Source organism: Esox lucius, chromosome 6 (genome assembly GCF_011004845.1).
Source record: "Esox lucius isolate fEsoLuc1 chromosome 6, fEsoLuc1.pri, whole genome shotgun sequence".
Taxonomy (NCBI): domain Eukaryota; kingdom Metazoa; phylum Chordata; class Actinopteri; order Esociformes; family Esocidae; genus Esox; species Esox lucius.
Genome location: NC_047574.1, coordinates 8252944 through 8269202, shown reverse-complemented (window position 1 = coordinate 8269202; position 16259 = coordinate 8252944). Strand labels below are relative to the sequence as shown.

The following is a 16259-nucleotide window of genomic DNA, read 5'->3' as shown; positions in this document are numbered from 1 at the left end:
CTTATGATCATTATGGTGCTCTAATTTCTTGGAGGAAAATGCACCAGCAAGTGTGAAGCCGCACATTGTGATTAAGATAAAACTTAACGCATTCTGATTAATGGTATACTGAATTCTGAGTCTTCTTTAATCGTTATTAGAGTACAACTATGCTCAAATGCTCTTAAATTAAAATGTTAATTATTTAAGATGAAACTTAAAAATGACTGCACAGGAATAACAACAATGAGGAAAAAGAAGCAGAAGACTGATGGATCCACATGTCAAGGCTTTATAATTATTTAGACGTGGCAAGAAGCTAGATATAAATGGTGACATGTTGCAAATACAGTGAGTTAAAGCAATCGGTCACCCAAACTACAAATGTACATTAGTTTGCATACTCTACCAGCAGTCTTTGTACAAGGTACAGGCATTCCATGTTTTGATTTAGTTTGCCTGGCAGTGATTTGTTCCAAGAAACCTAACCCAACAATGGAAAGCGGTCATATGTTGTCCACAGACTAATTACTTGGTAAGGACACCAATACGCAGCTTTGTAATTTGGGTAAACCATCACTTCAAGGCCCAAAGGTGTTCAGTCCATTAAATACAACAATTAGATCACATTACATTCATCTGTCAACCATCTAATGCAAATAAAATCATCCACCAATCCAGAAAAAAAATAATTGGAAAATGGACTGTGATAAAATGAAACAACTCAATTAACACTTTTCCCAATGAAATTATGTCTATTATTTACAATGTAAAACAATAAAATGATGAGAAAAGGTGTAAACAACATACACACTGATTCCCAATCATCTGAAATGAAAGCAGAAATACACCCCAACCGATCCACCACTTCATAAACAGATCGCATTTTAAACATTTAAGTGCTTTATGTTGATGTTGTGGTCAGAATTGTTGTTGTTCTGTTCTGTAACGGTTGTTAAGGGTTTGAAATGTTATGCATTAATAAATACTGGACTTTTTCAAAATGGTGGCATTATTAACATCAACAATAACAGACTCCACTGCTGGCAGCTCAGCCACTCTTTAAAATGACTTTGCACATTTTGGCCAAGCTCGCAAAAGAAAACAGTTATGTACACACTAGTATGTTTCAATACATTTTTTCCCCTGCTTCTTGCAGCAGTATTTACCATATATTTTCAAGGCAGGTGTCTTAACGTTGTCTCTAGGTCAATGTGGTCCGTGGAACATTTGACGTGCAGTTCTAAAGGAGCACAGTGTTGAGAAAAAAAAAAAAAAAAAGACCACCCGCCCCCCCAGCCCCAAATTTCCCCCAGCTTCATTGGGCAGTGCAAGTGCATGTTAAAAGAAAATTTAGCAGTGCATTTCCAACAGACAAAGCAGACATTAACTTCACACAATGCAGGAGAAAGGTAACCACAGCTGCCACCTCCACCCCGCTACCCCCCCACCGAGACCTCCACCCTTCTACCCCCCCCCCTGCCCCCGGCACCTCCACCCTTCTACCCCCCCCCCCCCCCACCGGCACCTCCACCCCGCAACTCAAACTGCACTCCAATATTACTTCCCGACCAGCAAACCAACACGTACCACGGCAGGACACTATACCCAATATTACTACCCACATGAAATCAACCCTACACTTCTCCCAAACCTTCACCCCAACACTTCAACCCAAAGTCATTACCAAATCGCTACCTCAACATTTCTACCAAACCTCCACCCGAAATGACTACCAAAACACTGCACACCAAGCGCTTTTAGTCCTAAATAAGAATGCATATTGGGCACGTTCTTTCTTAATAGTATAATTGAACCCCATTTTTTTCTCCCTAGCCGTAAACTACACATGCCAATCTGACAGCGACAGCTCTCATCCTAGCAGCTCTCATCCTAGCAGCTCTCATCCCACATCTGCGGACTCTGACCGGTCTCTCTGGTGTGTACAGTTGGAGGACCTAAAACGGCATCTATACACTCCGCTCCAATAGCAACTCCCGCTTTAAGGCTGCTGAAAAGAATGCTGGGAGGTTGATGGGGACTGGACAGCCATTGGCTGTGACGGCGGCGGGGGCGGGGGCTGTGTGTTAGGGGAGGGAGGGGGGGTTGGACGTTTGAATCTGTCAGGGCTGTTGCTCCTCCTAGGCGTGGGTCTCTGTGGGAGACATGGAAAACAACATCAAGGAACATCAAGGAATTTACCTCATTTAAAAAACACATTCAGCAAGAACAACGTAAAGCTCAACCGAAGCCCAAAACCCAACAGTCGTTACCGAGCAGTTGTTGCGAACAAGCATTTGCACGGCCTGTATGCGAGGACACCTAGACGGCACAGACGACACGTCCACGCCATTAGGTTGCCGATAACCACTGACACAGAGCGGTGACCCGGGGGGCTGACACAGCGTACCAGCAAAGCCACAACCCTTTCACTTCCCTTTTCACAAAAACGACCGGTTCCTCATGGGGACCGGCGAAGTGTCTCTCCAGGGTGGGACTTCTGTCAGGTCAGCTCATCCAGGAGGCCCATTGGGCAGTGTGAGCAAGCTTTGCCGTGGGCCTCTGCGATCAGATCAAAAACATCCTCCCATTGAGGAGCTGGGCTTAAGGCCATGTACAGTATCTGGTGTGTGTCACGTTTGGGCCAGCCAGTCTCCGTTTCTGTCCTTGGTTCCAGGCCAAGTTAGTCAAGTCAGCGTTAGGACATGCTGACTCGGGTTCAGCAGACAGAAAACAGGACAACATGTTATGAAACAGGATTCCGGAAGATTCCGTCACGGCAGAATGTGTTCATCTAGCTCTTAATGAACAAGACCTTGGTAGGCCAGGTTTGGACGACTGCATTTTAAGGATGTCACAATACTTTGATACAATAGCAATGATAGCATGACTTTCAATACCACAGCACCACTAACATAAATCAATAGCTCATTACTGACAATTAGCATTAAAGCTTAATTCACCTTCTGTTAAGGAAGATTGCTCACTGATTAGAAATATTATCCGGCAAATCTTTTTTTCAGACTCATAACATAAAACAGCAATATACTGTACCTTAAATGTAATACTTCTGGCCTTTTTTTTTTAAGATAGGAACACCTTTACATCAGCATGTCAGTTTTGTCTTGAAGGTCTAGGGCTATTTATTATTTGCCCTCACAGTTAAAAATAGTTTCTTAAAATGTTTTTGTGCCAGTTACTGGCAAAGCATGGCCTTATTCTTCTTGGGACCATCTGCTTAAGAAAAATATGTACTTATATAATAATAATAATAATAATAATAATAATAATATAATAATTAAATGTACAAACCCAATTCCAAAAAAGTTGGGACACTGTACAAATTGTGAGTAAAAAAGGAATGGAATAATTTACAAATCTCATAAACTTATATTTACTTCACAATGGAATATAGATAACATATTGAATGTTGAAAGTGAGACACTTTGTAATGTCATGCCAAATTTTGGCTCATTTTGGATTTCATGAGAGCTACACATTCCAAAGAAGTTGGGACAGGTAGCAATAAGAGGCCGGAAAAGTTAAATGAACAGATAAGGAACAGCTGGAGGACCAATTTGCAACTTATTATAATAAGTTGCAACTTATTATGTCTATAAAAAGAGCCTCTCAGAGTGGCAGTGTCTCTCAGAAGTCAAGATGGGCAGAGGATCACCAATTCCCCCAATGCTGCAGTGAAAAATAGCAAAGAGTTTGAAGATATCATCATCAACAACAGTGCATAATTTCATCCAAAGATTCAGAGAATCTGGAACAATCTCTGTGCGTAAGGGTCAAGGCCGGAAAACCATACTGGATGCCCGTGATCTTCGGGCCCTCAGATGGCACTGCATCACATACAGGAATGATACTGTAATGGAAATCACACCATGGGCTCAGGAATACTTCCAGAAAACATTGTTGGTGAACACAATCCACCGTGCCATTAACCATTATGATTATTAACCTATAGAGATTATTAACCTAAATCTCTATAGGTCAAAAAAGAAGCCATATCTAAACAGGATCCGGAAGAGCAGGCGTTTTCTCTGGGCCAAGGATCATTTAAAATGGACTGTGGCAAAGTGGAAAAGTGTTCTGTGGTCAGACGAATCAAAATTTGAAGTTCATTTTGGAAAACTGGGACGCCATGTCATCTGGACTAAAGAGGACAAGGACAACCCAAGTTATCAGCGCTCAGTTCAAAAGCCTGCATCTCTGATGGTATGGGGTTGCATGAGTGCGTGTGGCATGGGCAGCCTACACATCTGGAAAGGCACCATCAATGCTGACAGTTATATCCAAGTTCTAGAACAACATATGCTCCCATCCAGACGTCGTCTCTTTCAGGGAAGACCTTGCATTTTCCAACATGACAATGCCAGACCACATACTGCATCAATTACAATGTCATGGCTGCATAGAAGAAGGATCCGGGTACTGAAATGGCCAGCCTGCAGTCCAGATCTTTCACCCATAGAAAACATTTGGCGCATCATAAAGAGGAAGGTGCGACAAAGAAGACCTAAGACAGTTGAGCAACTAGAAGCCTGTATTAGACAAGATTGGGACAACATTCCTATTCATAAACTTGAGCAACTTGTCTCCTCAGTCCCCAGACATTTGCAGTCTGTTATAAAAAGAAGAGGGGATGCCACACAGTGATAAACATGGCCTTGTCCCAACTTTTTTGAGATGTGTTGATGCCATGAAATTTTAAATCTACTTATTTTTCCCCTTAAAGTGATACATTTTCTCAGTTTAAACATTTGATATGTCATCTATGTTGTATTCTGAATAAAATATTGAAACTTCCACATCATTGCATTCGGTTTTTATTCACAATTGTACAGCGTCCCAACTTTTTTGGAATCGGGTTTGTATTTTATAAAGTTGGGGAAGATCTGATTTCAATTGCAATTAGACCACAGACTCTGCTTACGTGTGTAACGCAGCTTGTGAACATCATTAAAGACGACACGCATTTGTTCCTGATAGACATAGCTTTAATTTAAGGGGTCAGGACAGCTGGAGCTGTCGTTCAAAAGCTAGAGTCAAATGGAAAGAACTCAGTGTGAAAACCTCTAAATAGTGGACATTGCGGAGAATACGCGTGACTCCGGTAACATGAAGGAAGTTTCAACATGAACCAACTGAACTTTTTCAGCCGGGATGAGCCACAGACCAGCCGGCAGGCATTCCTCCACGGATTGACATTTCAGAAATGCTGACTAAACACTGACTACAGAAAAACATCCAATAACGCACATGCTAAGAACCACACGTGTCATCTGATAGTGTTTGCTTAGCTAGTTGGAAGAGAGCAAGAAAAGAAATTCATTGTTGTAGATCTACATTTCGCTCTCTCCTTGTCTTTGACAAGGACTGTTTGCCTCATAGCATATGCAGGCACCTAGCAGTTAGCCATGAAGGCGTGGACATATGCAATCTGTGGTAGACAATGAGTCGGTAGGACATGGAATATGTTCTTTGTTCCTTGAAGCCCCACCTATGTTTACTTGTTGGTCTCCTGGTTTTCCTTGGGCATTTGCCTCGTAGGCAAAGTATGATGATGGTGACTTTTCCTGTCCTTCTTTGGTTTAACATTTCGTGAGGTGAACAGTCATGCTCCGGTACAATCAACACTATCGCAAGTGTCAAAATGACACAGAACTTTTAATTTTTTATAATCAATGTGTTGGTTCTCATGACATCCTCACTACATTTACATTTAAGTCATTTAGCAGACACTCCAATCCAGATCAACTTGTGTAGTGAGTGCATACACTTAAGCACTCAACTTTCCAATTACCAAGTGAGCTAAACATGGTATCAGTATAAGGGCGGGATTAATGACAGTCGGGGGGGCGGGTGGACTCACCGTGCCGCTGTGGGAGGAGGGGCCTACATGGGAGGAAGGGCCAATGTTACCATGGAGGCCAGGAGTGTTGTAGTAGGACATGCCTGCCCTGGTCAGGGTGGAGGGAGGAGTTAACCCGACAGAGTGACTCCCATAGGATAGCCCTGGAAAACACAGACATTACCATACCCAGTTACACACCCACAAAAATAACCAGCAGGCCAATACTCTTCAACGTCAACAGATATTTAGTTGTGCTGGTAAAACAGAACCGGAGATCCCAAAGCAGGTGATGGGGGCGTGATGCTGAATGGGACCCTACCAGGTGATATAGGCCTGCTAGAGCAGGGAGATGGGGTGTAGGGGATGGGACTGGACACAGTCCGGGGTCGGAGGCCTTGGGCAGACATCTCATTGAAATACCTGCAGCACAGCAGCAGACAGAACAGGGTTAGCAAAACAGAGGCAGCACAAGGGCACAACCTGGCGATTTAATGATGGCCTCCGTTCCAGATGGAACTTGGGGCCGTGTAGGGATTCAGGACGCCACCTCTCGTCATCCATCTCCAGGCTGGACTCGCTCTCAGACAGCTGGCGACACAGAGCCTCCCGCCTCTCCATCTCCCTCTGGAGCTTCCGCTGCAGTCTGATGTTCTCCTCTCTCATCAGCCTCTCCTCCTCCAGGTACTGGGCTCGCTTCTCTGTGTCTGGGGACGGACAACCCAACGCACATTAACCCATACAGCTACAGACATCTCCAATTAATTCCACTTAATCAACCAGGTCCCACCCACTGAGACAGGACCTTATTTATCCAAGGAGCTCCAACGTGACCGCACTACAATAAAACAATGAAAATGTACAAATAAAACAATGAAAATGTACAAACAAAACGGCAGTTACAGCTGTCCACACAACTATCCTCACAAATAATTAAAAAATTGCAACTGTCCACCAATATGTCCAACATCAGAGACCTAAGCTTTCCTACAGAGGCAAACTTGAAGGAGATTTTCCGGTTATTCTAGTGGGTGTGAGGAGAGTTTTTAACTGATGGCTGAGATACCTGGAATCAAACCTCCAGAGCTAACCCTAACAATTCAGTGTGGAATGACAAAATGTTGCACAAAATACATTTGGAAACAATAAGAGATCCAGCGGACCTTTTGATAAAGCACTGAGAAACAATTTGAGAAAGCACTGCATCCAAATATTTTGGTGTGTTTGTTGCTGCACTCAAGAACGGGCAAGAAGGTTGACTGAATTTCTAATTAAGAAGCCCACCCGAAACACTGCTGAACTAGTTTATCGGTATGTTGTTCAAATCTTTGTCAACCCAAACATGGTTAAGACATTTATAGGTGTGACCCCAATTGGTGAGATCATTCACTAAATAAATGCATAGTGCACCATATCTTCATAAACTATAGAACATGAATACAGTGTGTGCATAATAAATGATGTATTTATTATATGAAATGAACTTGATGTTAAATAGCTGAGGCCTTAATCAGCCGACTGCTACCAACCAGAGGAACTTGCTCAAAATAGTGGTCAGCAAACAACATTACATACCTTAGATACTGTATGATTACTGACAGCCTGCAGAAAAGTATTTCCTGCGACAACTAAATGATTACCGATAAACTAATGGCAACAAATGCCTTTTTTGATCAGACCTACGAGGGATGTAGAAAGTAAAAAAAAAAAAAAAAACACAGATGGCAGAAGTTATGAGGCTTAGCACAGAAGAAATAAGTGTGTCATTATCTGCTTTTCCAAAAGCTCTGTTTTCGTTTGGCTTCCCAGCACATGAGAAGTAAGAAATAGTTCATCTCGAGTGCAGTGGTCAGTTGCGCAACGCAACATAACAGCCACAAAACCTGTGGGCTGATGTACATGTGGAGCTAAGCGATCCCTACATTACTGATCGCTTGTGTCGTGAGTATCAACGCTGACAAAGGCTGACAAATTTCTCTGCAACAAAGACGTAGAAATAAAAATGCAACATAGTGATGCTGCCTGGTGTGAGATACTCTGCAATGTCTCGCAGTTCAATCGCTTCTTTGTCTAATCTATATTGTATTGCACAAATTCATTAAGCAATTCTGGATGAATTCCAACATAACAAAGCATACTATTTTAGAGATAAAATATTGAGAAACTGAATAAGCTGTCTACAGTAATTTGTAGAAGGTTAGTGTTTTAATTACTTAAGAGTTAACTATATTTCAAACTAAACAGTAAAATGCTGTGTCTTGATTATTTTTATCCAATTGAACACAATAGTAATTGACAGCCAACTCATTAAAATACTAGTTAGTCGTAGCCCCACATTAAATACCAACTCTGACTAGTACAAACAATATTAGCCATTCGATTTATTTAACCTCGATCATAGCAGTACCTCCAGGTTTGGGTACACTATTCTGCTAGCTTATTTTGTATCTGAAAAGTGTCACGGTTCTGACGACTGTACTTACGTTGTAACTGGGCTGTCTGAAGGTTCTTTTTCAGCCTCTCTGTCTCGTTCTTCAGGAAGCGGATATGTCTCATCATGTTCTCAGGTGAGTCGATTTCCATGGCGATGGATGGAGAGGGAGGGGCTGACACAGGCTGGTCCAGCTTCTCCTGAAGGATTCTGGGAAAATATGATGGAGAAAAAAAAACACACCACACGGTTAAACTTCTTAGGGAAACCAACTGCTGGGTCAGTGTAGTTGGCTGAATATCTAGTCAGCTGATCAGAAAGCGGTAGGATCAGTGTAGTTAGCTAAAAAGATAGCTACTGGGTCTGTGCCGATAGATGTTGGGTCAAGTGTAGATAGAAAAATATATAGCTGAGGGGTCAGTGTTGATAGCTGTGGGATGTACATACATTAATATATAGTTGTTGGTTTAGTGTAGATGATGAAACTGACCGTTTCTCAGCTTCCAGCTTGTCCATTCTTTTCCAAAGGCGGTTCACCAGAGATTCCTGTTCCTGTTCCAGGGTGTTCTCCAGATCGATCTTTTCCCGTCTTAGCTACAGAAATATTAAGAAAGACCGGACAGATAAATTACACAGACAGACATATAAAAACACACAAATATAGACAAACAGCTAAAGACAGAGGGACTAGAAGGACAGGCAAACAGAGAGAGACAATTTTAATAGTGCCCTACAATTACGACATTTTGGGGTTGGTTCAGTTACATTATGAACACATTATTGCGGTTTTCAAAAATATTTTTTTTGGCATGAAATGACAATGGCTTGCTGTGTGCGCCGGCAAAGACTTGATTTCAGTTTGGCAGACAACACATTACTGTTTAGTATTTACTAGGATCCCCGTTAACTAACTAGCCTTTACTTTGGCTGTCTACTGTTTGCTCGGTTCCAAAGCGAAATTAAAACACAACCTGGCACACAAAGTAATGTCTGTGTCTCTCTTCAGCCTGCTGTAACCAAGCTGTACACTCATCTGTTTTTTTAATGTTTGTTTTTTGTGCATTCTCAAAGAGTCCCAGTTGGTGCAGATAACACATTTACATTAGTGACAGTGCCCTTTCTACCCCCAAATTCACCACATCAACTCCCTTCACAGCCTATATCCTGATATTCACTTGAAATGAGAGTGGATTGGGGTTAAATTCAATCTTTGTCCAATAGCTCGTACAGATAAGCTCAAATGCTTTGCAGGGAATCTGCAAATAGTGCCTGCACTCAAAATGAATACACCCGTCAGTGTACCTGTTCCAGCGTAAGCTGCTTTGAGATGGTGTCGTTCTCCATCTTCTTGATCTTCTTCATTAGTTTGTTGACCTGGAACTCCTGCTCCTGCTCTAGGTGTTGTTCCAAGTCTGCCTTCTCATGTTGGAGCTGGGAACAGAGAATACACCTGGTAAACCTCATGCTGGCTATGGTAGGGAATTAGCAGGAACCTCGCAATATGATAATATCACGATACTCGGGTACCAATAAGAGATGTATGGTGACTCTCACGATTCAAGCTGTCTTGCAATTTGGTACTGTGATTTTTATTACTATTCAATAATCCAAATATTGCTCATCATCTGATTCCCTATTTAAATAAATTGAGAAAAACAATTGTAGTGAAAACATGCTGCCTTTTAGGAGGGAAATTATACAATTATCATTAAGACAATATTAGACATGTGACCATATCAGTGTTTCCCCCTCATTACTAATGTTGGAGCTGGATAACACCTGGTAAACCCGTTGGAGCTGAAAACTGAGAATATCCCAGGTAAACCTACTGAAAATGATAAGAAGACAGAGAACCTCTGATCTTACTTGCATGAGTTTCCTAGAGAGCTCATTGGTGAGAAATTCTTCTTCATTCTCATAATCAACAGCAAGAGTCTCCTTTTCCTTCTGCAGAGTTTGGATCTTCTTGAACAAAGTGTTGCTGATAAACTCCTCTTCTTGTTCTGCTCTGGCTTGCTGTGGAATAAATGTTTGGTTCATAAAGGTGTATAATATTTGGTGGAAATGCCATCATGTAATACTATAGACATTAGTAGTAGTTGGTATAGGCTAACAGAACCAGTAGCAACAATACGGCGTTTCTTATGGCACACTCACAGTATCAGCAAATATTGGGTATTGGCGTAGCTAACCACAGTATCTTGTTATCAGTAGTGAAATGCAAATGTATCATCACAGCTAGAAAACATTAACTAGCTAGCATCAGCCTGAGAAGAGCTAGTTAGTAAGCATTAGGTGGAGAAAAACAGACATGGGCTAGCGGTGGTTAGCTATATATTGGCTATCACCATGTAAAATAACATGATCTCCGCTGTGACACGATCAACGTTAGCTACGTAGTTAGGTGTAGGTCTAAAACATTACCTTGCTCAGAATTGGCTTGGGGAACTAGCTAGCTAACTATAACTAAGCTGGCTATTAGTCCCCTCAGCAATGTTAGCAAGTTGCTAAGCTAACTAGTTAACGTGCGTTGACGATGCTAACGAAGCAAGGCTAGCTAGCTTGGCTAAGATACATGGAAACATACGCTGACAGCTCTCATGACAACCTTGTTGGTTAGTAGTTACTGCTGTCTGGTACACTGGCCAACTGTTACATTTGTTCTTTTTGCAATCAAACTATTTACACAAAGTCAGCTACCCACGTAGCTTGCTAGTAGCATGACTTTACTCACGATAGTGACACTAGCTTGACGAAGCTCCTTGTTCTCCTCTTGCAATGCTTTACATTTCAGTTTGAACGTTTCTAGCTCGATTTTCAGCACTTTGTTCTCTTGCTGCAGCGAGGCTAGTCGGTTCTTCAGCTCCTCTAATCGGAATGGAGATATGACTATGCCTGGTTTGGTAGTGGAAGACGAGCAGTGAGGGGTAGTTGAACTGCTACCTGCCCCGTCAGTATCGCTCTCACTAGCACTGTCCGCCATGTTCCCAACTTCCCACAGCGTCAACAGACAGTGCGGAGTGGTTCATACTTGTGGTCTTGTAAAAAGGATGGGCAGACGGTGTCCCCCGGTGGCAACCTGTGGAATAATTTTCAATGCAGAAATAAGCACTGCTACAGTACTTACTAGTTTTCTCAGTCTGTAAAAAACAAACATTTTCTAAACATTGTTTTTAACAGAGAATTCTATTTTGTAAGAGAATAAAACACCCCGTTCTTAGTTATGTCTAAATATAGAGGCAATAAATGTTTTTTGGAAAATGTGCTTTCTTTAAAAATATAAATACATAAATTAAACATATATTATACCTCACAATTACACATCAATCCAAATGTGACTCTTTGCAAAGAAATTAGCACAAACATACAGTGAGACTTAACAGAAAGTTCCCTTTCAGTCTGTCTCTTAAGAACCTCAATTGTCAAAAGTACTACTCATTCAAGTGTATTTCTTTAATTTTACTATTTTACTATATTTTCCACATTGTAGAATAATAATGAAGACTATGAACTAACACACATGGAATCACACTGGAAGTGTTAAAATTAGCAAAATACATTATTGATTCCTCAAAATAGAACATGAACATTCCAAAAGAACATTCCAAATGTTCTGATGTCTTTCCAATGTACATAGACATTTTACACTCATATTGTATCTATGATATTCAATACCTCTACCCATATTGTTCATATTCGCCATCTTACTCTTTTTAAAATTGCTGCTAGTTTACATTGTTATGTATATTATTGCTATATTTTGTCTATATATTAATATTTATAAGATGTCATGTGCCATGTCACAAGAATTTCGTTGTGCAGGGTGACGCTGTGTTACTCGGTGCATTTGATAAATAAACTTTGAACTTGAACTAGACACCCTTTGCCTTGATGACAACTTTGCACACTGCATTTTCTCAACCTGCTGGAAGTCTTATGGAATGCATTTTAATTTACAGATGAGCCTTGTTAAAGATACATTTGTGAAAATTCTTAAGGCGTTTGAGACAATCAGTTGTGTTGTGACCAGGTAAGGTTGGCATACAGAAAACCACCATTATGTCTCTATTATATTAGTCTATATTATGTCATGAATAGCTCAGATAAGCAGAAAGAAATGGCAGTCCATCATTACTTTAAGGTATGAAGGTCAGTCAATAAGGAGCTTTCAAAGAACTTAAAAAGTTTCTTCAAGTGCAGTTACAAAAACCATCAAGCACTATGATGAAATTGGCTCACATGAGTACTGCCACAGGAAAGGAAGACCCAGAGTTAACTACCGTGAACTACCGTGTTTTTCTGAGACAACTACATTTGTCTGTGGGCTAATCAATATCATGAACAGGAGGATTATCAGTGTACACTGTACATAACTGTTCAGTAGGATTATCATTGTACACTGTACATAACTGTTCAATAGGGTTATCATTGTACACTGTACATAACTGTTCAGTAGGATTATCATTGTACACTGTACATAACTGTTCAATAGGGTTATCATTGTACACTGTACATAACTGTTCAGTAGGATTATCATTGTACACTGTACATAACTGTTCAGTAGGGTTATCATTGTACACTACATAACTGTTCAGTAGGATTATCATTGTACACTGTACATAACTGTTCAGTAGGGTAATCGAGACTAAGAAGACCTCTAATACCACAATCAGCTTGCGTCCTTTAACAGTAGTTTTCAGTTAAATGTGAATTTCCTTCATATTCAATTAACCTTAACTCATACTTCAGCAAAATCTAAACCTATATCTATAAAAGGAATACTTTTCAGGTGTTTTTTTGTGACGATAATGCTTTTATATCGGTTATGACCTTACCTATCCTTGATTGCCTGCTTCATGTTCCAGGAGCTGAATGTCTTTCTAGCATGGTGTGAAACTAGTTACTGTTTAAATTTTTCACTTCCAAGTCTATAGCCATTGTATAGTGTATATGCTTAAGTAGTTGTAGATTCAAAAGGATGAGTATCAAAAATAATACAAAGACAACATATCAAATATAGAAACTGAAATTGGATTTGGAAAAATTAGGGACATGTTTACCAATGTGTTGCATCAGCTCTTCACTTTGTAAGCATTTGGGAACTGAGGAGACCAATTGCTGTAGTTTTGAAAGTGAAATGTTTTCCCTTACTTGACATAGGATTTCAACTGCTCAACAGTTTGGCATATCTTTTGTCATATTTTCCTTTTAATAATGTGCCTAATGTTTTCAATGGATGACAGGTCTGGACTGCAGGGAGACCAGTTTAGCACCCGGACTGTTTTACTACAGAGCCATGCTGTTGTAATACATGCAGAATGTGGTTTGGCAATGTCTTGCCAAAATAAGCAATGCCTTCCCTGAAAAAGGCATTGTTTGGATGGTAGTACATGTTGCTCCTAAACCTGTATATATTGTTCAGCAATAATAGTGGCTTCACAGATGTGCAAATCACCCATGCCATGTGTACTAATGCACCCCCATACCATCCCGGATGCTGGCTTTTGAACTGTGCGCTGATAAGAAGCTGGATGGTCACTCTCCTCTTTAGTCCAGAGGACGCGGCAACCATGATTGCTAAAAATAATTTAACATTTTGATTTGTCAGACCAGAGGACAGTTTTACACTTTGCCTCAGTGCGTCTTAAATGAGCCTGGGCCCAGAGAAGGCAGCAGAGTTTCTGGATATTGATATACAGCTCTGGAAAAAATTAAGAGACCATTGCACTTCTTTCCAAAAAAGTCGAAAAGGAAGGTTTTGAGTGAGGAACAGAAGGGACCACTGCAAATTGAATGCTTCTGATCCTCACTCAAAACTTTCCTTTTCAACTTTTTTGGAATGGAAAGAAAAAGGTGCAGTGGTCTCTTAATTTTTTTTTTTGGAACTATAGTTCAAAAAAAGCATTTAAGGATTTGACCCTGGTTGTTCCCTTTTAACAAATATTGTATCTTTATTACATTCAACATTCAAATAGGCATTAATTAAGACAATAACCCATTTTCAGTTTAAACACAATTTATTTATGCTTAAATAATTATTGGATCATCCAGTGTATGGTATGTTGGTTGTCATACATATGTTACCAGATCTATAATCAATGAATGCTTTAGTTGGTCTCATATGAATAAATTCAACGTAAGGAAACATGTCACCAAAACCCAAATAAAATGCCCCACAGCAGTCTGAAAACCTAACATTACACTGCTAGAATGATTACAAATTATTGGCGTACACAAAAGGCTACTATCTCTTAGAGCCCCAATACACATGATACAATTCAATCTTTACACTGTCCGTCTACACTATCTACTGGGGTAATAGCTCTGACGTATCCAGCCTTTAACAGTAAAGGTATGTGACACAGAGGGCCTTGATAAAGCATTATAATGACATCTCCCTTTCTATCCTGTTGTCCCTCAGTGGTGGCTGTGTTCATGTGTGTTTCATTAAAAACAGTCAAAGTGACAGAGTAGAGTGGTTAGACAGACAGATAGAAGCAACACACCCTTGGCTTATTTCATGATGCAGTATTTGCAAATTAGAAAAACAAACTAAAATAATGTGAATCTCATGCATAAAAATATTAGTACTCTGAGGAAATATGTTCACTGAAGTGATGTTTGAAGGTTTTAGTGGGTTCTACAGAAATGGCATAAGATTAAAATCAAGCCAATGTTATTATTTTACAAACATTTCCTGCTTATCATTAGGCAAGAACACCCACAACATTCCATAAAGATGGACTCAATATAGGGTTTCATTTCAAAGCTGTCAAACAACATTCTGTCAGCGCCTTATTTCAGAATTTTACAGTGTCATTTATATACAATAAAATCACCCTATTTTCATAAAAAAACACACCCACATTATACACCCCATTGGCGTGGCTCCAGGAGCGAAAATATAAGGCTTGTAGAAGGTGACTCCACGTGTTCCTCTGATCTGTCAATCAAACGTCCTGTTGTGCCTCATTGGTCACACAGATGACTGGGGGCTGGGCTACTGTTGTTGTTGTGACTCCATGTAGGAACAAACCACAGGCCTGTTCTCCCCATCACCATAGTAACAATAGGTCATAACTGGACCCTAGGTTGTTGACAGAACAGTGAGTTTTTCATGCTCATGCGAAATCAAATAAAGTTGTCTTGCTGAAAACCATGCGTTAATGTGAAAGCTGCAGAAACATGATCTGATTGGCTGTTTTCCTGCTTCAAGGTTCCAGTCATCTCCCTTCCAGGAAGTCATGAATAAACCTACAGAACAAAACAAAAACATCAACACAATTGGAAACGTCCACAAAGAGCTGAACCATTTAAATACTGTTATCATTAGAGCTTTTAGTCATTGATGAATTAAATCCTTCCCGCACTGTGTGTCACTACAGAGTTAGGCTGAGTTGGTATGATGTCACCTCGGAGTTAGGCAGAGTTGGTATGTTGTCACTAGGAATTAGGATTAGTTAGTATGTTGTCAGTAAAAGTTAGACTGAGTTAGCAGTTTTATATTGATAGTTGGGGCATACATCTTTTCCTTTCAACTGGTTATGTTGCTAAGTGGTATCTATATCTGCACATTGCCACAACACAATGACCCCCATATTCCATTGTACCATTGCTGTGACCACCATATCATTTATGCTAACACTGGGACTAACAAACATACCAGGTTGAGCACACAACTGTTACGATTGCCCTTTCCTCCCTTCCTTCTTTTTCTCCTTAGATCCTTCTCCAGGCTGGGGAGAGAGAGAGAGAATGGATGAGAGGTTAAACAGGACAATGGTGTAGTGAGGCTCAGGAAAAAAGAATCAACCGGCTGGAGTTTGTCTCTCGATGCTGGAAGAAAGGCAGAGAAAAAGTGGTGTTATTTTTAACCATTGTCTTATCAGGTAAGCGTGTTAAATCTGTATTTACAGCAACAACCTGGAAGCAATTAAAGTTAACTGTTTTGCTCAGGGAACAGTGTTCCTTTGCTCAAGGAATTGTTCA

The 16259-nt window shown here is 40.4% G+C and overlaps 2 protein-coding genes across 48 annotated transcripts in view; both read right to left on the bottom strand.

The window, feature by feature from the left end:
• Positions 1–1504: 1504 nt before the first annotated feature.
• Positions 1505–11302, bottom strand: ccdc6b (coiled-coil domain containing 6b). The gene is made up of 9 exons (XM_010897665.5): positions 11005–11302; positions 10137–10286; positions 9573–9701; positions 8761–8864; positions 8323–8480; positions 6390–6546; positions 6162–6262; positions 5861–6003; positions 1505–2134 (listed from the first exon to the last, which is right to left on the bottom strand). Exons 1-9 carry the CDS (start codon positions 11251–11253, stop codon positions 1982–1984), a joined length of 1344 nt encoding a protein of 447 aa, XP_010895967.1. The 5' UTR covers positions 11254–11302; the 3' UTR covers positions 1505–1981.
• Positions 11303–14268: 2966 nt separating this feature from the next.
• Positions 14269–16259, bottom strand: part of ank3b (ankyrin 3b) — a 145375-nt gene continuing 143384 nt past the window's right edge. For all 47 annotated transcript variants that reach the window (XM_029120219.2, XM_029120214.2, XM_029120205.2 and 44 more), the window contains 2 exons: positions 15934–16006; positions 14269–15524 (listed from right to left, as the gene is read on the bottom strand). In XM_029120219.2, the coding sequence (XP_028976052.2) occupies positions 15953–16006 (54 nt within the window). In that variant the 3' untranslated portion in view covers positions 14269–15524; positions 15934–15952. The remainder of the gene's footprint in view (positions 15525–15933; positions 16007–16259) is intronic.

Coding starts and splice junctions, on each gene's coding strand:
- ccdc6b (XM_010897665.5), bottom strand. CDS start 11,253: ATGGCGGACAGTGCTAGTGAGAGCGATACTGACGGGGCAGGTAGCAGT. Junction 10,287..11,004: donor GTCAAGCTAGTGTCACTATC/GTGAGTAAAGTC, acceptor TTTATTCCACAG/CAAGCCAGAGCAGAACAAGA. Junction 8,865..9,572: donor AGCAGCTTACGCTGGAACAG/GTACACTGACGG, acceptor ATATTTCTGTAG/CTAAGACGGGAAAAGATCGA.